Source organism: Arachis hypogaea, chromosome 3 (genome assembly GCF_003086295.3).
Source record: "Arachis hypogaea cultivar Tifrunner chromosome 3, arahy.Tifrunner.gnm2.J5K5, whole genome shotgun sequence".
Classification (NCBI taxonomy): domain Eukaryota; kingdom Viridiplantae; phylum Streptophyta; class Magnoliopsida; order Fabales; family Fabaceae; genus Arachis; species Arachis hypogaea.
This window is the reverse complement of record NC_092038.1, coordinates 1,807,588-1,835,516: the sequence shown is the minus strand read 5'-3', so window position 1 is coordinate 1,835,516 and position 27,929 is coordinate 1,807,588. Positions and strand designations below refer to the sequence as shown.

The 27,929-nt window shown below is 33.0% G+C and overlaps 1 protein-coding gene and 2 long non-coding RNA genes across 54 annotated transcripts; all 3 read left to right on the top strand.

Annotated features, from left to right (window-relative positions):
* The first annotated feature begins 2,843 nt into the window (after positions 1–2,843).
* On the top strand, positions 2,844–5,927 carry LOC112786260 (uncharacterized). The gene is made up of 4 exons (XR_003194275.3): positions 2,844–3,021; positions 3,117–3,170; positions 3,246–3,393; positions 5,638–5,927. It is a non-coding gene; the product is annotated as an uncharacterized lncRNA (long non-coding RNA).
* A 6,353-nt stretch (positions 5,928–12,280) lies between these two features.
* On the top strand, positions 12,281–22,805 carry LOC112786233 (CASP-like protein 5A2). 50 transcript variants are annotated; one of them, XM_072225636.1, is made up of 11 exons: positions 12,339–12,594; positions 12,848–13,245; positions 13,453–13,552; positions 13,780–13,912; positions 14,809–14,903; positions 18,537–18,613; positions 20,755–20,845; positions 21,145–21,221; positions 21,339–21,456; positions 21,562–21,634; positions 22,021–22,805. In XM_072225636.1, coding segments are annotated over exons 5-9 (318 nt in total). In that variant the 5' UTR covers positions 12,339–12,594; positions 12,848–13,245; positions 13,453–13,552; positions 13,780–13,912; positions 14,809–14,902; the 3' UTR covers positions 21,411–21,456; positions 21,562–21,634; positions 22,021–22,805. The 50 variants fall into 46 exon arrangements, with proteins under 50 accessions (XP_072081690.1, XP_072081672.1, XP_072081736.1 ...); XM_072225614.1 differs by having other exon boundaries at positions 20,755–20,854; XM_072225642.1 differs by having other exon boundaries at positions 13,450–13,552.
* A 667-nt stretch (positions 22,806–23,472) lies between these two features.
* LOC140181602 (uncharacterized) lies at positions 23,473–27,475 on the top strand. Of its 3 annotated transcripts, XR_011876568.1 has the most exons (7): positions 23,703–23,850; positions 23,935–24,408; positions 24,488–24,568; positions 25,818–25,882; positions 26,692–26,771; positions 26,890–26,925; positions 27,025–27,475. It is a non-coding gene; the product is annotated as an uncharacterized lncRNA (long non-coding RNA). The 3 variants fall into 3 exon arrangements; XR_011876572.1 differs by lacking the exons at positions 26,890–26,925; positions 27,025–27,475 and adding an exon at positions 23,473–23,693 and having other exon boundaries at positions 23,798–23,850; positions 26,692–26,865; XR_011876561.1 differs by lacking the exons at positions 26,890–26,925; positions 27,025–27,475 and having other exon boundaries at positions 26,692–26,865.
* Positions 27,476–27,929: the final 454 nt, after the last annotated feature.

Sequence of the window (27,929 nt, the reverse complement as noted above, 5' to 3'; positions counted from 1 at the left end):
ACGATAATCGTTCGGACCCAAATCCAGAAGGGCAAACTAGTGCTCAACCGGGTGACTTAAGGTGCTCAAGTTGCAAGAGGTACCATCCAAACAGACCATGCAGGGCAGGATTAGGTGTATGTTATAAGTGCGGGAGGCCGGGGCATATGTCTTGGAATTGTTCGTACAGAGGAAGCCGGGATGCAACCGAACCCGATTTTCAAACCCGAGGTAATTATGAACCAACAGTTGAATTTTTTAATTTCCTTGCCTACCATTGATATGTAATGTTCCTTCGTGACGCGTGACGAGTTTCAGTAATCATGAGGTCCAAGTCGATGATTAGTCGAAAACTATTGGTTGTTGAGTCGAAGGGAGTACTAGAAGAGGGAATCACCTAACAAACTATTTCTTTGTGGGAAGCATCGGTTATGCTGGAGAAGAAAGAAGAGAACGGTAGGAAACCTTATGCAGAGAGAGTGTGCTAACGAATCTTCGCGACTCGATCTAATCCTTCTTTTGAAACCTACATTGACATTCGATCCGGAGCTTTTCCTAAATAGCTTGACTACCTTTCTAACTTTACTCCTTGTGCACATGAATATTGTTTCTTCCAGGATGAGTCTGAGCTTGTCTTGGTATAAACGCGTAATCCTTGAATCTTGTACCCTCGCTATGACTAGAGTTGCCTTGTTCGCAAACCATGTTCTTCAGAATCAGCAGAAATTTCTTTGACTCTATACGCTCTGTTCTCTCTACTAAGGGTCTTTAATTTGAACTCTTTTCTTGAGATGCACCTAGGTTCTTCTCCTTGTGCATTTCCTTATTTCGGTATAATCCTGATTAACCGTGTACAAGATTTTCTTTTTAATCCTTACGAACACCGTTTGTATTGCTCATTCATTTTTCGAGCTTAATGTCCTTTTGAAAATTAACTCGAGCCTATATTAGTATCATGTATAAAGTATAGCTGCAACTATTGAGATGTTGATTCCTTAAGAGCAAGACTTTTGGATACGAAAAATGAAGCAGGTAAGCATGCGCCGCCAAAAAGAGTTTTGAAGCATTAATTCTTGCAGACTACAAAGCCTATGATTAGTTTAATACGCTAGAACATACACCGGTTACATGGATACCCGAATATGAAGAGAGCTTCCAACCTCCAAGAGAAGGATTAACCCCAAATCCAGTAATCAGGATACCCGAACTTATTTAACAACTCGGAATTAGTGCGATACATTACCAGAGGGGTTTAGGATACGTGTAAATACAACATCGTAAAGTGGTAACAGATGCCCTAAGTAAGAAGTTTTTGGGAAAAATGCTTGGATATTAAGGGTATAGCTAAAGGAGTCAAACTAAATCTATTGCGATTTTAAAACATAGCAAAGACGAAATGCAGGAAGCGTGAGGGGACGATAAATACCTACCAAGGATGTCGAAGTCTGGCAAACGAAAGGGAACTAAGAAAGGATTTATATGTTTAATGTCGAAGTAGAGATCGTAGAGTCAAGGACTTAAGGAGTGCAATAACAGTGATAAGGAGCTACTAAGAGAACCAAAGCCGGCTGAATCAAGAAGACACCATGAGTGGGTTATGTGTCGAGATTAGGAGTTAGAGTGAGAAACTGTTGTCCGAAGAATACAAGAGAGGATTTTTGAAGTTACCTTGGGGTTCTAAGACGTATCGCGAATTTAAGAAGATATTTTGAGCCGCCAGAAGTGAAGAACAAAGTGACGATCCATGTGATTACATGTTCGACGCATGAGGAAGAAAAGAGGGACCACCAGAAGCCATGCGAATGCTACAACTGTCGAAAATTCAGCATTAAAGGTAAAAGAGAATAACCATCGATTTCATAATAGGTTGCCGACGACTAGGACAAAAGGTGATACTGTTAGGGAACTGTGGATCAAGTGACCAGGCCCATTTTGCCCATCGGAGTAAACCACTTCTTGGGGATATCAAAGAGACTATGCATCAAGGAGAAGGTGAGACTTCACAGTATGTTAAACACATTTGAATTAACCGAAAACTGGAATACCAAACGTCTTAGTTCCTGAATTTGACAGCCGAAACAACGGAGGAAGAGTGACACAAATCTAAGTTAGAATTCTCACTATGAAAGCCGACAAAAGAGTTAGGCAGATCTAAGAAGAAGACTTCTCAAGTTGGAAGGAAGAGGATACCTATTTCTGAAGATCACTTCAACGAACTAGAATCGGATGATCAATCAAAAACTAAAAAGCTAAATCCCCATCACATCGGACTAGTGGCGTATAGGATCGTTTTACTATCACAATGTTCGAACCTGCATGATGTGTTTCACATATTACAGCTTCATAAATACACCTTCGACCCAGTTATGTCCTACAACCAGAATCAGTCCAAGTAAGAGAAGGTCTGACGCTTCCAGTAACTCTGGTTAGGATTGATGATACTAGCATTAAACGTTTACGCAGGAGAGAGGTTTTCTTAAGTGAAAGTAGCTTGGTGTTGGGCTGGTATTGAAGAATACACCTAGAAACTTGAGACAGAGATGCGGAAGGACTACCCACACCTCTATTCAGGTAGCGCACTCTGAATTTTGAGGACAAAATTCCTAATTAGGTGGGTAGGATGTAAACCCCGCTAAAATCGGTATATAATTAGTCAATAAATCGAATTTTCAATAGGAAAATTAAATACGCAAAACTGATATCAAAATAGGATAGAGCTCGTCGAAACGAGAATTTTGATACCAATTTCGAAAAGTTTGGCCCAAGATTGGGCCGGATGGGCCGAACTGGTTGAACCGGACCCAAAATGGGCCCAAGGCCCAACCAAACCCAATCCATTAAAGAGGCACAGCTTCTTATTTCCTTTCTTCTTCATTATTCACGCTGGGAAACTTTCTTAGGGGGAAGAAGAACACAAGCAAAAACCTAACCCTCACTTTAATTTCAAATCCATGTAACTTTTGATCCGGAGCTCCGATTGACGAACCGTTTGCGGCCACGCGTTCACCGTGACGAGCTCTATGAAACCCATGGAACAATTGGGTAGGTAACTCATTATTTCCTTCTCAGCCAGCTTCTCCTAATTTCGGAAATTTATGAACAATTAAGTCAAAAATTGTTCAATTCTTGTGTTCTAGGTTCAAGTTAGCTTCCGGAACTTGTGGGCTCAAGCTATTGAGCATATGGGTATGGTAAGAATACCCTAACCCTAGCCAAATCTTGTTTTAGTAATGGAGAACTGAAATTGGAATATGTATATGTAATAGGTGTAGATTAAGTGGGTATATATGCATTGGGAATATTTGGAGGCTTGTTGGTGATCAAAGCTTAGTTTGTGGCTGTTTTACTTGAGCTTGAAGAGGCTGTAATTTTGTGTTAAGAAGCTGCCTTGGGTGAATTAAGTGATCGGCCAAGGTATGGTTTAAGTTTCATACGTTTAATATTTACGGTATTGTGAAAGCTTAGGTTAGAGGTACCATAGGATAAGTTGAATTGTTTGTTGTATTTAATGATTAGCCTTGTAATGTTATTGGAATAGATTTGTTGGTGGACATATATATTGGAATTATGAGGTGTGGAAGTTATTAATAGTGTGTTCTTATATTTATTTATGATGGATTAGGATTGGTGTTTGTTGATAAGGATGTAGAGTTGTGTTGTGGTGGTATTGCATGTGCTGTAACTAATTATGTAATGATCGGAATTACATGAGACCAAGTCTGGGCTAAACTTGGGAATATAAGGAACTAAACTGGAAAATTTGGGACCTTTTTGTTAAATATACAATTTATGGCAATTTTTTTAAAGTTAGGTTGTTAAATCTGTCCTGCAGCAGAAAATGTCAAACAGGGCAGCAACTTGTTTACCTTGTTGCGACTTCTACGAGTTGAGTTTTGGAGCGAAACCAATTTTGTTATAAAATTTGAATAATTTTCCTTATTTCTCTAAAACCTCTTAATTTTAAGAGTTGAGGATTGGGAGTTGTGAGTTTTTGAATATTGGTGGTCAGAGCTGAAAAGAAACAGATTTCAGCAAGTTATGTATCAACTTCCAATGCTTGTAACTCTTAGAATTGAATAACAATTGGGTTGCAACCAAGACACACTTGTTCCTGGATGAGTAAAGTTTAACTACATTACTTTTAAAAGTCATTGGATTTAACTTGGATTTTATATTGAATTTTGAATATCATATGCTGCTGCTGTTTTTCTGGTTTTATGCACTGCAGAGCAGTCACGGTTTTTCCTTTATTCCCGAGGCTAGAAAAATCAGAAGATTATGATATTTAGTTTGTTAGAAAGCTTATTTCAATATGAACGCCTGGATATAAAGTTTGTGCAATTCTGAGTTCATTTGCTATATTAGAAACAGAAAAGAAAATAGAGTGTCGAGGATGTCTTAGTGATGGTCATGGGTTCGAGAAGTTAAAGTTTAATCCTCGTGTGATGTGATTGGTTAACGTTAGAGTTGGGTTGATTTAAAGATTATTTGATATTAAGAAGTTTGAGAAGAATTTGATAAATAGTTTGGTCAGGACCTGGAAAGGGTAATCAAGATGAATTATAAGGGAATGATGATGAAAGGTGTGAAAGGGAGGTTGTTAACAAAAGGAGTTAATATGCCATGGCTTGATGAATGATTAAACAATGATTATGACTATGAAATGGCTTATGAATGATGATATCTGAGATACGAGTTTCCCTGGGTAAAAACCGTGGCTTGCCACCACGTGTTCCAGGTTGATTCTCGATACTCTGTTAACCCTACGTCGTAAGGGTGACCGGGCACGTATAAATTCCCGGGTATGGATCAACCCCCATTGAGTGATTATATGATGAATGTATGTGAAATCTATGCATAGACTCTTGGGGATGCGCGACGAGGGACAGTCTAAGGTTTTCGGACTTGTCGGGTTGGCTGGATAACCGACAGATGGGCCCCATCAGCCATAGGACAGACATGCACCATATGCATTTGTTTGCTTTGATTGCTATGCATTTTCTGGGTTTGCCTAATTGATTTATATCGCCTGCTACCTGCTATACTTGCTATTTGTACTATCTGCTCATTACTTGTGCGTGATCTTGTTTGGTTGCTTGTTTTTGTTGCATTGTGGACGATGGAGGGATGGAGGAAAGGAGAAATGGCTTGGTGTTGATTGAATATTGAAAATGAAGGATTAACCACATGACCGTATTTCGGTTCGGTGGCTTTCGTGATAGTGGTTCAGTGGCTATCGTGATAGTGGTTCAGTGGCTATTGTGATAGTGGTTCAGTGGCTATTGTGATAGTGGTTCAGTGACTATTGATATAGTGGTTCAGTGGCTATTGTGATAGTGGTTCAGTGGCTATTGTGATAGTGGTTCAGTGACTATTGATATAGTGGTTCAGTGGCTATTGTGATAGTGGTTCGGTGGCTATTGTGTTTTTCGGTTCAGTGGTTGTTGTTAGGTTAAGTTTGAACTTGAATAAGTTAGGCAGATTTAGAATACCTACCCCTGTTTATGGCTTCTATTTTTGTGCTCAAGTTGGATAATTGAATAACGGAGTTCTAGGATTGCCTATAGCATTCTCAGGACCGTACTTCTTATGCGCGTGGCACTTTTACCATGCTGAGAACCTCCGGTTCTCATTCCATATTGTGTTGTTGTTTTTCAGATGCAGGTCGAGAGGCTCCTCGCTAGGCGTCTGGATTCTGGAAAGCGAAGTAGTTCTTGGGTGTATTTTGGTTTCTATTTGTATATATGTATATATAAGTGTAGCTTACTCTCCAAGTAATTTATGTATGCTGCTCCTCTTAGAGGTTGAGGGAGAGATAGGAGTTTACTTTGGTATTTTGGTATATTTTGGGGACACTTATGTATGTTTATATGTATATACGTATCCTCCGGCCAGCCTTAGCTTCGCAGGCTGAGTGAGAGGCTAGTTATGCTGTTCCTTGGCTTTCATTTATCTCTTCGTTTATTGTTCTATCATATTCCTATTAGGTTTCTTCACCCGCAAGTAATTCGATTTCCCGAGAGTTGTGCTTTTTATTTTGCGATTTTGTTTTGCCCGTTTTTTTTTAAGGCTCCTAGTTAAGTATCTCTCTTCCTATTATTATATATATATAATTCTATCTTTAGAGGTCGTAATATCTTACTATCTCAATCTTATGACTTAAGCATAAGATTTAGGATAGTAGGGTGTTACAATAGGTATTATAATATAATAATATATAATTTAATAATAATATAAAAAAACTCATTTAAATATATTCGTTTTGAATAATTGAAATTTTAATTAAACCATTATTGAAAAAAATTATTAAAAAAGCGAATTTAAAAAATAAGTCATTTTTTAACTATTACCCTAATATAGAACTCTCTTTCCGCACATGCAATACGCACACCCTCAAAATCCTAAAAGGCTCAAATCCAAACTAAACCGAAGCCAACTGCAATGAAGCCCAAACTTAAACCAAAACCCAAAAAAAACAGAGTAACCATTCATAATTGCACACTACACCACACCACAAAGTCACAAACCAAGCCAATTCCTACCATAATTCACCCAACTCATAACGTCTTCTCTACCTACCTTTTCACACTACATATTGTACGGCAAAAGATTTGATGGTCCCAGAATATTTGGACCACTTAATGATTTCATAACAAAATATATTTTTTAAGTTTTTTTAATAATTATTTTTTAAATTTAATTACAAATTAATCCATATATTTTATTTAATTATAAAAACTTTTTTAATTTATAAATTATTATTTTATCAATCATCTATTATATTTATTAACAATAAAAAACACAAACAATAACGAATTAGATCTTCTATTGATCGTAATAAAATTTTTTGCCATTCCAATTAATTAAAGTTTATATTTGATCCGTGACGTTCATCTAAGAGTATGAAATCGTGTTTCTTTCAGAATCAATCGATTGAATTTCAGGTTTCCCATAACTCAATCGATTGGACTACAGGTTGTTATCACAAAACAATCGATTGAAAATTGCAAGGCTGTAAGGTTTTTGCAAAATCAATCGATTGGTCATATTACCCAATCAATTGAACGATGATGACTAAAATGTGGGTTTTTAATAATTCAATCGATTGAATGCTTGAAAACAACCTGAGGTCTCACAATTCAATCGATTGGTTGTGTTACCCAATCGATTGAATTTATCAAAACAATAAGAATTTGTCAAATTCAATCGATTGGTTGTGCTACCAAATCGATTGAAGCTTCAAAGCAACTCGAAGTCTCACAATTCAATCGATTGGTTTTGTTACCCAATCGATTGAAGTTTGTACGTGACTCCAATTCAATCGATTGGTATGAGAATTCAATCGATTGGAAAGTGATTAAATGTGTTTTTTATGAATTCAATCGATTGGTAATGTAATCCAATCGATTGAAATTTGAAATTCGCTGTCTATTAAACCCAAACCATGCGTATTCACTCTCTCAGTAAATTCATCGTCGAAATCTTGTTCGCTGTTCATCCATCATATCTTGGTCACAAACTAACTCTTCTTGTTGGTTAATGTCATCGTCCTCCTGGTATTGCTCATTCATCTTGATGTCCGTAAATATATCTAACATCTTAAAAATGTCCAATGAAAAAAAATTTCAGTACACTCCGTCTTATGACATTACAAAAAATAAATAGATTATAATATAGCGAGCAGGGACGGATTCAGATAATTAATATGGAGGGGCCAAATTTTAAATAATTTTTTTATTCTATAAAAATAATTAACATATAGTTATTGGAGTTAGTTTTTTAAAAGATTTATTAATATATATATATATATATATATAATTATAATTTTGTTGACTAATTTTATTTTTAATACGATGATTACATAAAAAAATATAACAATATCAATAGTACATTATAAAATTATAAAATACCAATAATTTATAGCGTGTTTAGTTAAAAAGTATCACATATCTTATTAATTAAAATTAATTCTTTCAAAAAATTTAAAAAATTTAAAAATAAATTATAAAGTATTAATTATTTGAAAGACACAGTACCCTTATAAAATACAAGATATAAAATATTTTTATAAAATTTTTCTTTTAACAACGTAAATTTACAAGAAAAATGTATCTTTTTTACAAGAAAATAATATCTAAAGTACATAATGTGACTACCAAAATATAACTACGTAAGTTATTATTAATATAAAAATATGAATGTTAAATATATTAATATAAAAGAACAAATGATATTTTTTAAAAATAAATATAGAAATTATTACATAAAAACTAATTTGAAAAGTATAAAGATTTGAGGGTATGATATTAAATTAGTTAGGTAATATAAAACTGGGAAAATATTTGGTAACCAAAAAATATTAGCCAAAATAAGCCAAAACTTGCCTTATTTAGCATTCATTAATTATCGCGACAATTAATGAATGCTAAATAAGACAAGTTATGACTGTTTTTTTTTGTCTCCCTAGCATTATTCTAAAATTATTAAATTACAGAATATTTTTTATTTTTTAAACACAAATCTTATATATAAATATAGTTTCTTAAAATTTTGGGAGGTTCAGGCCAGTACTCGCCCCCTCTGGGTCTGTCCCTGATTGCTAGCTAATTAATATTAAAAAAATATTAAAATTTATTTACTTTTTAGTATTTCTCAATATCTGTGAATTAATAAAAGATAAAAAAATACTTTTTCATTACACAATCAATTTCACGAATAAAGTTTCGAAACGAATAATTGCAAAATTAGAGATTCTATTTACTGACCTCGATTTTGTAATCAAAATGATGGATTATTTTTTGAACACTACAATGAGAAAATTGATTGGACCTTTGCTAATACTGTGATTATCAATTAATGATGAACAAATATTGGATATTAAATAGATGGATAAAAAATGAAGAAAAATTAGAAATTAAGTAGATGGATATCCGAAAGAAAAACAATGAAATTTTTTATAATCAAAGAGACTGATACACGATTCCAATGGTGGGGTTGAATAATTGGTGATAGATTATTTATCAATTTGTAATGTTAATATTAAGGAAAAGATAAGATTAGAGTATCTAAATCAAAATAAAGCCTTAAAAATTGAGGATAGAATTTTAAAGATAAGATAGATGAATAATAAGATAATATTTTTTTTAACGATAAGAAAATTTAAAACAGCGTAATACACAATTCAATCGATTGAGTAGCACAACACATCGATTGATTTTGGAAACCCATATTGTTTTGATAACTTCAACTGATTGGGTAACACAACCAATCGATTGAATTGTGAGACCTCAGGTTGTTTTGAAGCATTCAATCGATTAAATTATTAAAAACCCACATTTTAGTAATCGTTAAATCAATTGGGTAATATGACCAATCGATTGATTTTGCGAAAATCTTGCAAATTTGCAATTTTCAATCGATTGTTTTGTGATAACAACCTATAGTCCAATCGATTGAGTTATGGGAACCTGAAATTCAATCGATTGATTCTTAAAGAAACACGATTTCACACCCTGGACGAATGTCACGGGTCAAATATAAACTTAATCAATTGGAATGACAAAAAATTTTATTACGATCAATGGAAGATCTAAATTGTTATTATTTTTGTTTTTATGGTTAATAAACATAATAGATAATTGATAAAATAATAATTTATAAATTAAAAAAAATTTATAATTAAATAAAATATATGAGATTAATTTATAATTAAATTTAAAAAATAACTATTTAACAATTATTAAAAAAATTTTAAAAATATATTTTATTATGGGACCATTAAGTGGTCCAAGACCATCGAATCGGTGCCTAGTGTGTGGAGGTGCCCTCGTAGTATAGTTTAGCTTACTGGCTTGATCCGAATGAAGTTGTCAAACGGAATGGTGGGCTCGTCAATGTGCCAAAATATTTTTGCGGAATGGGTCAGAGTGACTGAGCCCGTTTTCATGATTTCTGTAGTTTATATTTAGGCTGTAGTCCTCATTTGTAGATGTTCAATTTGTGAAAGATCCGGGTAACCATTGAAAATATTTTTGGGAAAGGATATATTAGTTTTTGAAATATTGAAATTCGTTTTTCAAAATATACCATTGATACAGATTGCTGGGATTTGTTTAAAAGAGAAAATATGAATAAAATTAAGAAAAGAAAAAGATAAATTTTATGAAATATATGTGTTACCAAAAGAAAATGCATGCAGGGGTGTTGTTAATAACCCCTTATACTCCACAATGGACCATAAGCATTAACACTTTCTAACCAACTCCTTAAAAACCCATAACCTATGACTAATCTAAATTATTTTATTTATTATTTCCATTAAAATTCCTTTACTATGTACAACCCTCAAATCCACTAATAATTATGCATTCGAAACTCTCTTATTATGCCGGTCAGTGACAACAAGTCAAAAGCCAAAATTTAAAATGATATTTTATTAATTAAAATTTCTCTCATATATTTACAAATTTAAAGAAAAATAATATTTTATTAATTACAACATATTTTCTATTTTTATAATTATTATTTTTATTTTATTTTTTTATAAATACTTAAAGAGTATAATAAATATAAATTTATAAATACTTGAAGAGTATAATAAACATAAACTAATTCATTAATTACTAAATAAGTAAGTAAAATTAAATTTTAAAATAATAATTAATTTAATATATAATAAAAGTAATTCAACCAGTTCAACTTGTAATCTACCGGTTAAATCAATAATTTAATAATTTGATTAATTTGATTATCGATTCGGTTCTAATAATTATGATTCGCAGAATGTAGGAAAGAAATGAGAAAATTAGTTAAAATTTATATAATTATTGAATTTAAGTGTTAAAAAATTATAATATTTTAATTGTTATTCTAAGGTTATTAACCATTAAAATTGTTAATCTAATGTTATTAACTATTATTTCAAGTATTACACAAGTATTATAACACATCATAACATAAAATTCTTTATTATAAAAAAAGAAAATTACTCCTTTATTATATTGGTATAATTGAAAAAGTGATATTCAATCAAATAATACTTTTAACAATATAAAAATTATTATTTGTTATAAGGAGACTAAAGAAGAATTTGGTGTATGTTTTTTATTTTTAAATACTCTTTATCATATATATAATTTAAAATTAAACCCAAAATCCTTTATTAAAAGATAAAATATACTTATTATCTTTACTAATTTTTTACTGTTATAATTTTACATATTTAATAAATAAAAAATAAATTTAATTATTTTATAAGTTTTTATAATTTTACTGTATTTTTAATTAGATTTGTATAATTTTTTTATCTTTTTAATTTAATCCTTATACCATTTAAATTGCGTTAAACTTTTAAAAAACGTTAGTGAAGTGTGAATACACTTATTTACTCATATCTTGCACTTATAATTTTCACACTCACTATCTTCCACCATTCTCTCATCTCATCCACTCATTTTAGAATTTAGAAAATATCAAAGTATTTTTCTTGGAGTCTAGTATTCTTAAATTTAGAATATTCTATTTTTTAATTGAATATTCTGTTATTTTAGACGATTTTGTAATGATAAAGACTCAATTAAAAAAATTAAATGGTACAAGGATCCAATTAAAAAAATATATATATAAAAACTTAATTAAAAATTCTATAAAACTATAAAAGCTTACAAAATAATTAAACTTAACAAATATTAAAAGACACTTTCATACGTACTAATACACTAATTATTATAATATAACTTATCACTGTCATGAAATTTTTACTTTTTTTTAATACAAAAAGTAAACTTTAATGGCAGAAGAGATCCGCTTTTTATTATCAGAGAATTTTTACTATTATTAATAGTGCAACTAATTTATTAACAATGTATCTATTCTGCTTGTTAACAATAGAAGAGATCCTAACTAAAATTTAGAGACTTATCTTCAACGAAAACAAGTAAATATTGTTTATATTCACTAATATATTATTAGTTGGGTATGTAAGATAATTCTTTGTATGGGACATAACATTTGATTCAACAAAATTACTGAATTAGTTTAATTTAAAATGCAAAATTATTTGTCATATAAATTTATATTCCAAATTAAACAAAATTATTACTCTTAATCATAATAAATTAGTGCGACTAATTTATGAGTAATAGTCAGATTGGTATTTAAGTAATTTTTTGTTAAACATTTGAGTTTTTAATAAATTTTAATTACCAAATCATTCTTTAAATTTTTATTTTGTTAGAAAAATGAATTCTTATAGTTAGATTACTAGTCTATATAAAATGTTCACCAATCATTCTATTGCACTGTCCTTAGCCGTCTTTTTCCTTTCTTTTTATGGACCTTTTTGTCATTGCGCACCATACAAGACAACGATCCGAACATGGTATACAGCTGTATCAATAAAGCAGCTAGTACTTGTGAACATTTTCCAAGCTTGTAATAATTATTTTGACGCAGCTGGTTCGCCAAATGCCCAAATCAGAGGAACAATAAACACACCCTCCCAAAGAACTGCTCTTTCATCAGCTCACCAAACCAGAAAAATCCACTCTTCAATTTCTATGTTTCTCCATTCATAGCAACAAACCAAGCACCATTTCACTGCAATTCTGATTCTGGGTATGTCTTTTTCTCTAATTCCCCCCCCCCCTTTTTTTAATTAATGAAGGAATCGATGAAACTGATCTGATTCGTGTGGCGTTCCTAGCTGATTTTGAGGTTAAAGTTGTAATCTTTCATGGACATTAATTAAAGGGCCTGTAAAAAAATGGAAAATTTCTAATAAAATCACCCTTTTTGTTGCTTTTTCTTTTGATTTATATGTTCATGTGAGTCTCTGATTGTGTGATTAGATCATATCATTCATGTGAAGGTAAATGGGGAATTGATGATGTTTCTATGAATGTGATCATCAGATTTGGTGAGGAAAAGGAAGTGAATTTGGATGGTATTGATGATAGAGGCATGATTATGAATTGAAGTGTGTTGTGGAGAAGAAATGAGTGTGAGCCATGCTTCGATTCACCCAATTGATGAAGTTCCAACTACTGAAGGCGGCGGCGATGATCAAAACAAAAACAACAACAACAACAACAACAATAACAATAATAACAACATTAACCCTCCTCCAAGGGTGAGGATGAAGGATATTCAAGGCATGCCAGGCACATCCGGTGGCCTATGTCTGCGGGTGTCTCAGTTTATTTTCTCTGCGGCTGCGCTTGCCATCATGGCGTCTACTAGTGATTTCCCTTCTGTAACTGCCTTCTGGTAATCAATCAAATTTGGACTGCTATTATGAATGTGAAAGTTTTTCTTCCCCTTTATTCTTTTTAGTTAATGTTGTTTGTGATTGTGAATCTGTGACGGTTAAAAAGCCTATGTTGGAGTGAAAGGTTTGGTCAAATTATAAAGTTTTGGATCTTAGAGCATGTACAATTCAATGACTTGTGTGATTGTGTCTATTGGTCAAAGCAGCATCTGCTACATGTGAATGATAAATAATGCCATTGGTGGAGCTAGATTGCATTATTTGATTCTTTGAGGGAGAATTTTGCAGCTTAAGCCTAGTCAATTAGTGAGTCATTCTTCTTGCTCTTCATTTGTATATATAGCTATATCAACAAGTGTGATAATGGTGGAGGATGCATGGTTCATATGAAATCCTGCTTGCAAATAAACACAAGCACTCAACAAATAACAGAAATTGTTGTCCATGCTTAATAAAATTCCATTGTTGTCCATTCTCTTGTTCATGAAATGCTATCCAATTTAGTAAAATCCCATTTCTTCTCTTTGCATCAGTTACCTTGTTGCGGCTGCCAGCTTGCAGTGCTTGTGGAGCCTTTCATTGACTATTATCAACCTATACGCCCTTTTAGTAAGGAGGTCTTTGCAGAACAACCAAGTTGTCAGTTAATTTACCATTGGCGATGGGGTAAGATCTCTATAGTAAATAGCAAGCCTCAGTAATAATAATAATGTACAAATTCTGTAATGCAAAATAATTGTCACACCTTCCAAGCAATTTTTGGGCGCGTTTAGTTTGCATTTTTATTTTCTGTTTTGAAAGTTTTATGAAGGAATAAGAGAAAACAATGAAACCAATAAAATCTTGTTTTCTTTTTTCGCCTCCTGTTTTCTCCTTTTTTTTTTTCTATCTTTCACAAAATCTTAAAACATGAGATATTGAAAGCAAACCAATCCCATTCACTTGAACTTGCTATTGATGTACGCCACACTTCTTATCAATATGTTCAAAGAGATATTTTGTGTACTCATTTTTCTTGAGATAATTTTATGTTTGATGGGATTATATGGAATCTAACACTAACATGAGTAGTGCTGTGAATTACGAATGATTAAGCACTCTTAATAACATTAATCATCCTAGTAGTATTAGTGGCGTTTCTTGTAAGTAACTCATAAGCTTTTTTGTTTCATTTTTATCTTTATTCTTCATTATGGCTTTTTCATTCAGACATTCATTTCCAATCAAGATTAACTTTACTGTGATGGGAAATGATTAAGTTGAAAGAATTGAGAACTTTTACGGTGTATTTCTTGTAAGGCCATTGTCGGAATTCACCGAGCATTTCTTTTCTGTATAATAATTAGCAGCGAGCTTATAATGTGTCCTTATTCTGATTGTTTCTATACTAGCAGGATGACAAGTTTGGTTTCAGGCATTCATGCATTGGTGATTTATTTGAGTATCATTTGTATAGATGTATTTGCATGTCACTCCTATAGATGTATTACAAAACTGGTTGGGATTTCTTTGCCTCAATTTAGTCATATGATTATATAACATGAACTTTTTTACTCTTTCAGATCCCCAGAGAACCCGTTGTGGTTCAAAAGTCAATAAACAATGGAATGAAGCACAGCACATCTCGAGATAAGAGTGACGGAAAAGTAACTAATAAGTAAGCATTTGTGTTCTGTTCGAGTGCAATTTTTGTGTATGAATTAAATATTATTTTTATTTGTTTCAACATGTATTTTCTCCCTTGCACGTTTCTTCTTGTTGGGGGAGTAAGAGTATTTTTACTCTTCACTCTTACTGATATAGCCTGATGTATAGTTAGTTAAGTTAATATCCTTATTAAGGACTCAGTTGTATTTTCTCTATGCTGACCAGAACTAGTTAGTTACATTGTTAGTAGTAGAAGTAGCTGTTAGACCTTTACTATATATATAGTCTAACTGTATAGTGCAAAGGGGTGTAGAAGTAGCTGTTAGGCCTTTACTATAGATATAGTCTAACTGTATAGTGCAAAAGTGGTGATTCACCATTATAACAAAATCACTTCATCAAATTCACATGCTTCTCTCACCTCTATGGGAGCACACAGAAATTCACCTCTCCAAGTTCATTTCATCACTTCTTATGTAGTGTAATTGTAATTGTCAAGTAGACATTTGACACTTCTTTTTGAAATACAAAATAAAAATGAATGAGCAGATTATCCCCTCCCAGTTTGAAGCTCATGCCGGTTAGGAAACCGTGAGTTTTTGTTGTTCAAACTCTATTATTGGATTAAGTTATTATCTCCATGCATCTGGCTTTACATTACAAGGCTTGTCGGTATTCATTGCCTCTTTTCATTTGAAAACTTCTCTCTCGCCCCTCTTCTTTTTTCGCCATTTGTTCTCCTTCAACTTTCTAGCCTCAAATCTGAACGGGTTTGGACCCTCAAATTTAGTGTGGTGTATTGAGAAAACTGACTAGTGTTTGCTTCCCTGTTCTAACTTTAGAATAACCGCATCAACAACATCCATCACCATCTATCATATTAGATTTCAATAAACACCATAGGCAAAACATTCATGTTTTGGATACAAAATAACTAGTTTATAATAACGACGGCATAACCTTGCCTATATCTACCAACCTCTAGGAAATAAAAAAACCTGCAATCTTGGTAAGCTCCCAACTAGTATTTGCTTTGGAATTGTAACTGTAACCTTTCAAAATCAGCAGATAAACCTGTAAAAACGGAGAGCTACCATGAATATTTTCATTACAGAACAATCACAACTCACAAGGACCACAACTATGTAAATGCAAACACATGCAAGAAACAGATAGAGTAAGCATAAACTAGAAAGTCCAACCCAATGAAAACAACTCAGCCGAAGCTGCTGAAAATTTCAGAAATTGATAAAAACAAACTGAGATCTACTAAGCTAATTTAGTGACTAACCTTAGAGTGAGCATTCCTTAGGCTTAAAGGAAACTCCTCTGACGATGTCGTATCCGACTTCGTAGTTGGTCATCTGGAAAGCCCCAAAGATTGATATGCCATCTTGTTCGGTTTCCTCACTGAATGCTAGGCATATCACACTCGGCTTCATGCGAAAAACTTGATCTGCTCCTAGAACCACAATGACATTAGGATTAAACCGAAATTTGACAGTAGGAAGTTTACTTATTTCATCTCTAGGCTTCTTGTAGCACCGAGATCCTGTACCCGGACTTATGGTAAAGCCCAGCATCATCATCTGATGACGCACTTCTTCTACTAGGAGATGAAAGACCGGTGATATCAAACGTGTGAACCATGTGCCGCTGTCTACTATAAAACCTCCTCTGCCGTGAGCTTTCAGTCTAAAAATGTCGTTAGGCATATTTAGTCGAGTATTTCCAACAGTAATGCTCCTAACACCAATGTAATAAAATGGGTATCGTTGTGATACCAAGGTAAAAGGTGTGATTGAGCCCTCATCTATAATCGCGTGGGAACCGAATCTCAAGGCACCCGTCTTCCCTGGCTGAGGAATGCAGTGTGAGAATCTCAGTATGCCTAGTTGTTGGATCAAGGAGAGGGGACCTCGACTCAACCCAATGATTCCTTTGGTCTGATCGTCGCCTACAGCGAGATAGTTGCAACCAAAGGTGATTTCTCCTAGATCCAGGAGAGGACCCCGTAGTGTTCTGAGCAGAATCTTGTCGCGGACAAGAAAGCCTTCCGTATGTAAGCCTCCTCCATACTCTTGTCTAAACCTGCAATAGACTCTTGCCAGAGTGCATAATCTCCGACGAGTTCCTAGGCACACCGTGGGTCATGGCAGAAAAGACTTTTTGACTTCTTGCACGTTAAGCGCCCTTGAGGGGATTTATTGAGACTCCACAGAATCTCACTTCCGGTGTCCACCACAAGTTCCACCTCTGCATGTTCATCACCATCTCCTATGATGAATCTTGCAATGACATCAACATCATTTGCCACCTCAGTTGTAGCAGCTGCTGGGCGATTTATTAGTCTTGGCTGGTTCATCAATTGTGATACTAATGCCGAACGATTGTTCGAGCACGTATCACATGTTCTTGTGATGGGCATTGAGAAGCCATCTCTTGTGGTGGTGGTGATGGTGATTGTAAGATGAATGGAAATGGAAATGGAGGCAATTAAGGAAGACGCTATGAACAATGTTAATCTCCGAGAAAGAGAATTCTTCTTGGGTGGAGAAGAATCCATTAATGGAAGAAGGTGGGAGGGAATAGAGGTGAGGTGAGGTTATCTGTCACTCTCTGCGACTCTGGATTACCCTTCTTCTCTTGCTCTCACCAAAGTAACGTGCTCTTCTCCTCTCCTGTACGATTGTTGTGTTACGTCTACTCTCTTCTCCTTCTCCGTCTGTTTTGTATTAGTTCGTTGTTGGCATCAGATTTTTGAGAATAGGCTTTCAGCTAAAGTGGGGAATCAATGACATACTTAAAATGCCAAAGGTAATTTTCTTTCTTCCCGTCTTTTTTAGGGCTTCAATTGGCTCCTGCGATATGCCAGCTTTACTTGTTATCGAAGCTGTGATGCAACTTTTCTTCCATCATAATGTGTTACCAATGCGTAATTTTTTGCTTTTTCGTTAATTACCATTTTCTTTTAGTATTATTGAATTTGAATGAGATTTCTGTCTCTTGCTATATCAAGCTTTGTACAAAATTGATTCTTATTGTATAGTCTATGAAATGAAATGGTTTTACATGATTGCTTCATTAAATTAATTACGATATATTTATTTATAAATGTATGTATAATTTAATTTATTTTTAATATATATTTTATATTAATAATTTATTTTGATATATATCTAACATAATTATAGTTAAATTAATAATATAAATAAATGCAATAAAAGATGTATTGATTGCACATGGTAGAAAGAAGACTATGGCAAGAAAGAATAAAGGGTTATTCAAAGTCCTACTAATAAATTAAAAAGAAATTTTTTTGATGTCTATGATTTATGTGTTTAAATTATTTAAAAATAGAGATAGAAAAAGATGATATCTACTCTTTTATTTTTGAATTTTATGTATAAAATTTAGGTACCATATAAAACATCTAAATTAAAAATGCTAAAAGTTAAGTTGAGTTAGTCTAGTGATTAGTTTACTAGTTCGCTTAAGGTTTAGTGTTGAGGGTTCGAATCTTGTCTTGTGCATGTAATAATTCACTGACGAATGAGTGAAAGTTTAGCCTCATGTTATGTTGTTACCAACTTTAAGCATAGCAGTAAGATTGTCACTCATCTATTTTTGTTTGTTCGTTCAGTGTTATATTCATCAAATGAAGAGCTCCGAAACTCATCCTCTGACTTTTGGTGTGCCGTTCTCTCTTCTAGAAAAGAGGTAAATACATGTTATGTTTCCTTTTGGTAATGATAGATGTTGGTAGTTATAAATATCATGTAATTAATATTTTTTTTACTTTTAAGAGTTTAAAAATAATAATCAATAATTTATAGTTCAAATAACATATAATTTTTCCATACACATTTAAAATATCACTTAATTCGAATCTTTTTATATTTAATTAAAAAAAATAAAAATAATAAATAATTTATATTTTGTACCCGACACACATGTACACTCTTTCAACGAGTTAAACCCCAAAATGGTCCCTGAGATTGACGTTTTGCACTGAAATCGTCCCTGAGATTCCAATTGCACCAATTACGTCCCTGAGATTGAAAAAAATGCACTATAGTAGTCCTTGACCTATTTTTTATTAACGACGTGATGACATGACATGAGGACGTGGACTGTAAGTGACACGTGTCACTTCATGCAATTTTTCCTTTCTTTTGTTGAATAGAAAATTTTTTTTGGCCACGTGTAATTGTAGGATGATGTGGTGACCAGTGACACATGGCATGCTGACGTGGATAATTGTGCCACGTGTCACAATGTTATTTTAGCCACGTATCCAGTTGTATATTACTTTACACGGTATTAACAATTGTTATATTCCAATATTATAAAATTATTGCTTAAAAGAAAAGTAAGCTTAAAAGGAAATTAAGCCTGTAAATTGGAAGAGGGGTTTATAACACTGATAAGAATAGGAGTAAGAGAGAAAAAGATCCGTGGATGACAGAAAAAAAAAGATAGAGTGGTTTGCAATGCAAAATATATGAACCAGAGGAGGACGGCGGCGGCGAGCAGTGGTGCAGAAAACAGTGCAACCCAGAGTAAGAAGGGAGAGGTTGAAGAGTTTATTTTCTTTATGTGAAAGGGAGCGTTACGTGACATGTATGCACATTGTTTTTTTATTCTCTTGTATAGAGTCAGCATGCTCTGTTTAAGGCTTCTCATTTTTTTGGTTGGGAAGGAGTTGGTGATGAGAGTAAGGAGTAGAGCCGGCAGATCATTCCCAATCTTATTCTGCTATATGTGTCCGGAACCAGAGTAAAGTGTATTGCACCGGATGAGGGATTGTTTTGGCAAAGAATTGAGAGATTGAATTGAGCAGAATCCGAAGGAGAAAAAGAATTAGGTGAAAATAACAGCTCAAGTTGGAGGGATTAAATGAGAGACTGTTGCTCACAGCGACCATCCTTGCCACAGTACTGAGGCAATAGGGGTGGAAATAGGCTAGAATAGGGGTGGAAATAGGCTAGGCGGCCTATATTCTTTAAAAGGCCAGGCCTAGGCTTATATAGAGAGTTTTATTATACTAGTAAAAATGCTATTTGGAAGGATTTGAACTTAGGTCTTCTATCTTATGAAAATACTTTTATCTCCTCAGCTATTTATCTTTTTAATTATATATGTGTATTTTGTATTAATATTATTCATAAATTTATTTTTTTATATTTTATAATTTTAAAAATTAAATTATATCTTAAATTTAATTATTACTAAAAAAAAGAGGTGTATTTACAAGTTTCAGACCAGACTCAGTACTCGTTAAAAAGCTTATACTAAACTACAGGCCAGGCTAACTGTTAAAAGTAAAGTCTGGGGCCTGGTTCCAAAGACATGTCTTTTTATTTGTCTAAGCACTTTTTTTTTTAATTTTAGTATTTTATCCACCACTTTATTTATTTTGATAAATTGTCGAGCACTTTTTTGGGTTATATAGGAGAGGGAGAACCTAGCTACTATTTTTCGATTACCCTTCTCACTCTCGCTCTCACCAATTCTACTCTCTTCTCCTTTTCCCCTGTTGTGCACTTAAATCTGCTTTGTAGATTTTTGGGGATAAGCTTTAAGAAAAAATAGGGAATCAATGACATACTTAAAATGCCAAAGGTAATTTTCTTTCTCCCCGTCTTTTTTAGGGCTTGAATTGGCTGTACATGCAAAAATTTCCTGCCATACCCCATCTTTAGTTTTTATCGAAGTTGTGATGCAACTTTTCTTCCATCATAATGAGTTACCAATGCGTAAATTTTTGCTTTTTCGTTAATTACCATTTTCTTTTCATTTTCACTTCAACTAATTAGTATTAGTGATGAAATTTTCAATTTTCATTTCATGAGATGCAGAAAGCCTTTCCTGAGCTTGGAAGTTGCAACCTTCTGCAGTCATTTTTGAACAATGAGCTAAATTCTTTGGTGGAATTGGCAGCAGAGAAAGGTTGCTATGGTATTTTTTTTCTTCATTCAGTATTTTTGGCTCTTTTTGTCAAAACATAGACCATTTCCTTTTTGAATTGCAAAATACCAAGTTCTACAAGATTATGTCAAGATGCTGCATTGTTTCTGGTGATAACTTTCTTCAAGGATTGCTCATCAATGGTTGGCTTACAAAATTAGCATTCCTATGTGGCCGTATAGAAAAACCAGTAGCCATTTGGTCCTTCAACACCAGTGGGTGAAAAGTTTAAGCATAGCAGTAAGATTGTCACTCGTTTAATTTTTTTTTTTTTCGTTCAGTGTTACATTCATCAAATGAAGAGCTTCGAAACTCATCCTCTGACTTTTGGTGTGCAATTCTCTCTTGTGGAAAAGAGGTAAAGACATGTTTGTTATGTTTCCTTTGGTAGTGGTAACAATTATGACCGAGCATGTTTTGTTTAAATCTATTTTCAATTGATACTTTAGTATTTAATATAGCATCATATTTTTAGCTTGATCAATTGCCTGTCAAAATTGGTTGGTTTCCTGAGTACTCAGATTTGAGAAGAGCTCTTGACACTTAAGGGTTTCTTTTTGAATTTTCATCCAGTGGTGAACCCAAAAATTTAGGTAACCATGTTGAGATATTCTCAGAATTTCAAGTGGAACAGCAAAGACATTGCTACATATATTTATTGCCGTCCTTTTAAGAAAATCTATGTTCTTGTCTCCTAGATTCTGACACTGGAGAACCACCCCAAAATATTCGAGTCTGGCTCAAATTTGTCACTGCTTGTTGTCTAATACGGTAAGCCACAACAATGAATCTACTTAGACAATTATGTGAATTGGTTTTCTGTTACTTTATTACCTCTGGCACACTTAAAGAATTCCCGAATTAAGTGTTTACTGATGACTTTTGGGTTATCATAGTTTATTTATTGACCATCACCAATGTCTATTGTACCATAGTGATTCTTGATTAAGTGTTTATTTGTAACTTGAGTATATTACATATTTAAGGTGTCAATCCTTGTTATTTTAGGCTTTTTCATTAATGTGTTTTTGAATGGCAGTGTGCGTTATGATTCATGATTCAAAAGTTAGACATGATTTTAGGACATGATTTATGATTTGACATCCTTGTTTAGTGGTTTGACAATGTCAACTGACGCCTTTTTATTCTCACTGCAGGAGTAAATGACCAGCATTTTCTGTTGTAGAAGCTGAAGAACTCATTGAAAGCATTATATGTCTATTCCTAGATCGCCAGTTTCAAGGTTTATTAGTGCTTTTGAATGATTGCATGCAAGCCATTGTCAATTACTTCACAGACCAGGAATGGCATTCAAGTTGTGAGAACATAGCAAAATTCGTTGCTTCCTGGTTGTTATTACTTTTGGTGTCAATAATAGTAATTCAGTGATGCTATTGTTTGGCACAAATTTCTTTGGCACCACAAAACTTCCTTATATAGATAGATAACATCAACCTTGTGCTACTTCATGAATCAAAATACATAGTTATTCATCACTTGTTCAATTTTTGAGAGAGGAATTAATACAGAGTAGCTCAGCTAGAAAGCCTTGGAGTTGGGGAGGCTTTGAAGGACCAAGGAGTGTGCAGGTGGAACTATGTTCTCAGAAATGTTCAACAACATGTTAGATCGTTTTCACAGTTTCCTTCTTCCTCTGCTATGGTCTCCATTACAGTACTCAAGAGGTCCCAAAAAGCTAAGCAGTCAGAGGAATCATTAAGAGAAGTCATGTACTTATCTTGTTGGGGTCCTATCTAAATGTTGGTAATGAGATCCATTTAGGACAATAGAGAAACAAATTTTCATCTTTGATGCTACTAGCTAGGCCATGATTCCATGTAGTCTTGTATAGGTGGGGTCATATAAAACAATTATTTCATCTTGTTGTATACATAACATCCTCGTATGGTACAAGATGAATACAGGAGTTGTTTGGTTATAATGATTCTTCTTCAATATAGAATGCTTACTTTTTTGTTAAGGTAGAAAACTCCTATTTTCATGATATGTTGTGGTGTTGGGACTTGGGAGAATTCCTTTTACTATTTTTAGTCTCTTAATTTTGGGTAAGTGTTCATCAAATCAAATTCTATCTTTAAAAACATAACATCATAGGTTTGATTATGCATAGGTGGGATGATGTGAAGGGATCAACATTCAAATTTAGTATTTGTTAGTTGTTGCCATAAAGTATCGTTCAAATAATACTTCATTAATTACTCTATTTCATAATCTTGTTTTCTTACAAATAACTTTACTACGAGAATAAAAAGAGGATTTGTCTAAGGTGGAAAAAGTATAAAGTGGAACCAGGGAGAATATGCCATTTTTGTGGCTGTGATGATTTTTTACTATATTTTTTTATATTACACGGATGACTTTTAAGTTAGTTAAATTATAATGAATAAATTAAAAAATGGCCAAATTATACTAGTAATTTTAAGACGTAAATTTAGTGAGAAGAAAATGTGGGCTTTTGTGATAAATATGTATTTAGTAAAATTAATTTATTAAAAAATAATATATATCTATCTATTAATATATAATAGTTAACTAGCCAAATAGTAAATCTACACACTATTTAATACTTTTTCTTTCTTTTGTGTTTCGCTCCTTAACCTTTTCTTTCTTTCGTGTTTCGCTCTTCAGCAAAAAGCCAAAACCTTTTTACTTGGTGGAAAGTTATCAAAGAAGATTTTTGTCCAATGGGTTGAAGAAAGTTAATCCGGCAGCAATCCCAAAACCACTATTTAGAAAAAAAAAACGAAAATGCTAGCTTCTGATTGGATGATTAGAGTAAACAATGAATTGAGAACTCATTGTCCCTCAGGTAATGAAGTAGAACTCTTCTGCAGCAATTTGAGCGCGATCTTTTCCTTTCAAATCAGGATTTGAACACCAAATTTTGAGAGCAATTTTTTCATTTGAAATCAGAGTTCAAAATGACATCCTCAAACGCCTCTACCACACCGAAGATGCTCCTCAAGGTCTTTTTACTCACAATTTTTGTTTCAGTTTAGCTTTTGAGGGATTTATTATTAGCATTATTAATATTCTTTTTGTGGGTTCAGATATGATGGAGATGAGGGCAGAAATCGTGGCGATGCTGAAGTCGCTGTCGCTGCACCCCTATGTGCAGGAGTTGAAGGCTAACAAGGAAGAATTGCGAGTAGAAAAGTTAAAGGACAAAGGAAGACTGGAAAAGGCGTTAGTTGAAGAAGAGGGCAAAGGGAAAGGTCTGCGAGTTTGACGGTGTTGTAGTTGGTTGGTATGCATGTTGAGGTTGGTGAACGAATCTTTCTGTGGGAGAGGAGGCTGAGACCCTGCAGCAGCCTTAGGAGTCGTGTTTAACCGAAGCACGACGCTGTGTTTGCTTTTGATTTTACCTGCTTAGTGTTTCGGTGGAATAACTGCTGTGTTTTCAAACTTTGGTTCGGGTTGTGGATCTCTTGGTAATGTGAAGGCCGATGAGGTTTTCGAAGACACCGTTGCTGTTGTTGCTTGAGCTTTGAGAAGTTCTTCATCGCTTAAGGTCTCTAAAGATGGTTAGTTTTGGGTAACTTAATCACTTTATAGAGTTTCAATTTTTCTTTTTTATTTGTGAATAATGTCTGATTTCAACAGATATGATGAGGAGGCAATATTCTTTGATGAATCTATTTTAGAAATGTAAAACGAAAGCAATTGGAGTCGAAGGCATTGGATGTAAGTCTTTCTGCTACCTTCTAATTGTTTTATTGATTTATTTTTATTCATTTAGATTAAATTTGAATACTAGCAACAAGTGTGGTCTGAATAATTCTGTAGTTTACTATTGGTTAATTAAAATTAATTAATTAAGTATACTATATATACTGACCCCTAATGTTCCATTGGGGAATTGTTCATAGAAGACAGTAGAGCCTGGTAGGAAGTTTTGATCCTTGAAGGCTTGTCTGAATTCATGAATAGCTTTTTCTTCTGCATCACCGAATGTTTCTACGGATTTCATGTATGCCACACAATTTTCTGAAACCTTCCTTACATATTCAGGACCATCCAATGTTTTAAGCTTTGACCCTCTAATCAGTTTCTCAAATGGACCTAATTGATCATAACACACCAGTCAGATCAATTAATTCACTTCATTATTCAATTGGTCTAAGAACAAATTAAAATTATATAATGGAAAACAAGGCAGAAGAACAGCATGCATCTAATGAAAACAAGGCAGTATTGGAGACTATGATTTAGGGAGATTCCTGTTACCCCTGCTTTAAAAGATAGTTTGACTACAAGGCTTTTTCAGATTCTGAATGTGGCCAACCCCTGCATTGAGTTCTAACTTCAGTTGAAGAAAGATTCCATCCAACTGTAAAAATTAATGCCAGCTTCTTTTCTGAATTATGCTTGTACTTGGCTACTTGTATCATAATATGCTATAACAGATGTTGTATCAAGAGCATCAAGCTTCTTATGTTCCCTAATTTCCATCATTTTTTTCTTTTGGTGTCTCATTCAATATATACAGAAAGAAAACCATCATAATAACCTGAACTCTGCATTATATTCACACAGATCCTTAACCATCTGTGCTATATTTGTTCACATATCATAGTAACAAAACAAAGAAATTCTACATTTTCACCATTCATTTTATTAATACACTAGAAGCTGGTGAGTGATAGATTGAATGTGCTACTAAGGTAATTTTTCTGCTACATCTTCGGCAACTGAATTTCCATTTTTCGTGTGATGTAATCCATTATAAATTAATTTTCCCTGCTTTTAGTTTATAAATTGTTCTAAAATCTTAAGCTAAGCAAATGAATTCAATCATATAAAAGTAACAATGCAGCAATATTCTTTAATCTAAAAAAGTGTTATTATGCTTGCTCTTTTGTTATTACTTTCTATAATTTTGCATTCTATCTAAACACATGATAATTAGTTTAATTACTTGCTCTTCTTTCAGTTTATACTCACCAAATAAAGGAATGCAAGGAAAATTTTATAAATGAAGTTCATCAGAATTTGAAGGTTAGTTTATTTGCTTTTGTATTAATAAGTATTTTTTAAGAGTATAGGTTATATTGGTTAGTGGTTACTTTAGGCAGAGAGGGTTGATGTGTTAGTGTAATTTGAACTTATTATTCTTATTATAGTAGATATTATAATTATGCATTTGGCCTTTCTTTTATTAATTAATATGTTTCTTTGCTAATCTATTCGGATTTAATTTTTTCGTTCTGTTGATAAGGTTCTTGCTAATTTGTTTTTTTTTTCTATTGATATTTGATATAGTGAAGTTTTGCTTAAGGAGTTTATTGCAAAGCATGTTAATGATAAGAAATGATATTTTGGCTCTCCAAAAATGATCTCTGTTTGATAGAAAGTACCAAATATGGTGTTTTTTGTTTTAGAATTTATTTGTGGAGTTTAATTCCTTTGCTTTTGCAGTGCAAAGATTATTATTATTATTATTATTATTATTATTATTATTATTATTATTATTATTATTATTATTATTATTATTTTTAAACCTGTCTTTAGAATTTGACTTAGAAAGAAGGAAAAAAAAAGGATAGAACAATACTATGAAGAAGAACTAATAGGATTACCATGTCGGCTTCCCTGTGATGAAAAGCTCCTGCCTGCTTAAGTGTTTTCTCCTAACTAATGAAAAAGGATAATCTAACATTGGTACATGGCTTATCCCTTTAGATTTTAATAATATATTTTTGTATTTATATGAGGATGTCTCATCTCTTTTGTTTCTCTTTCTGATAAAATCTTTTTCTACAAAAGAAAATAATTATTATTTACTGTTTTGTATGTGTGCTATGCAGATTGCAAATCTTTTGGATTGCACTTCATGGTCAGGGATGGACCAAGGCTAATGGATGCTTTTACTCAAGGTGCTCTGCAAGTAGGACCAGTTGGTGGATTTGAGTTTTAGTCATCTGATGTATCTTTGCCATAATGATTTAATTTATGTCCTATTAAAATAGAAATTCTCATTGTAATGGCTTTTTATGTAAATGAAGCTTATTGAAGGAGGATGTGAAGCTCCAATCCACACGGTAACTCACCTTTCTTTATATTTATTTTAGACTAACTATGAATTGTGCATTTGTTCGCTCCATGCTTACATCTTTGATTGATGATGTCTTTTACTACAGATTTTTAGTGTTCAGCTACCGCATGTTGGAGACAGTAGGTTCTTCTATGGCATCCCCTCATTGAGTTTTTAGAAATATCTCAGGAACTGAAGATAATATACATGTATGAGGTTTCATGATTTCTCAACCACTCCTAATTTGATTTTATTTGATTTGCTGTGCCTCAACTTTGGTATGAACATACCTATTAAGAGAGTCTCATTGCTATTATCATTATCTCCCCTTTGGCAAAGGATGATGTGGAGTTGGGGTGAGGTTCAAACAGCAACCGTGCCAATTTTCTATTTGTGTGTGTGTTTATTCTTTATCTTTTCTATCACTATTATTAGTATTTTTTATTTGTGTTCATTTGAAGGGTAAATTGAGTGTTATGTTATTTTATTTGAAAATGATTGACAAAAATTAATACCTTAGAAATTATGTTAATGGATGGTGGTTGATATTGACAGAATTTTTTTGCATATTTGAATTATGGGTCAGATACATCACCGTGTGTTTAAATTGTTAACTGCTCTAATAGTTTCTCATAACTCTTTTAAGTTTGCAGCACCTTTAAATTAGTTTCTCATACCTCCATTTTAGTTTGCAATTCATTATTATTATTGCTTTTTATCCATTTTAAAACTCAACCTAAATTATAAATACAAATATTTATGTACTATCTATTGATTTCAAGAGGCTATAGTAGTAAATACTATATGTATATATATCGGTGGCGTTTAATGTACATATTTTTATTATTCAAATTGAAGTTTTTTTAATTAGATAAAAAGTACACTATTTTTGAAAAAGATGGCATTGGTATTCATTCATTTAAGAACAAAAATTTGAAATTGTCGTCCCATGAATATTGAGGTGGACCAACCGACCAAGTTGGTTAACAAACTCTAAGTGGCATATACTCA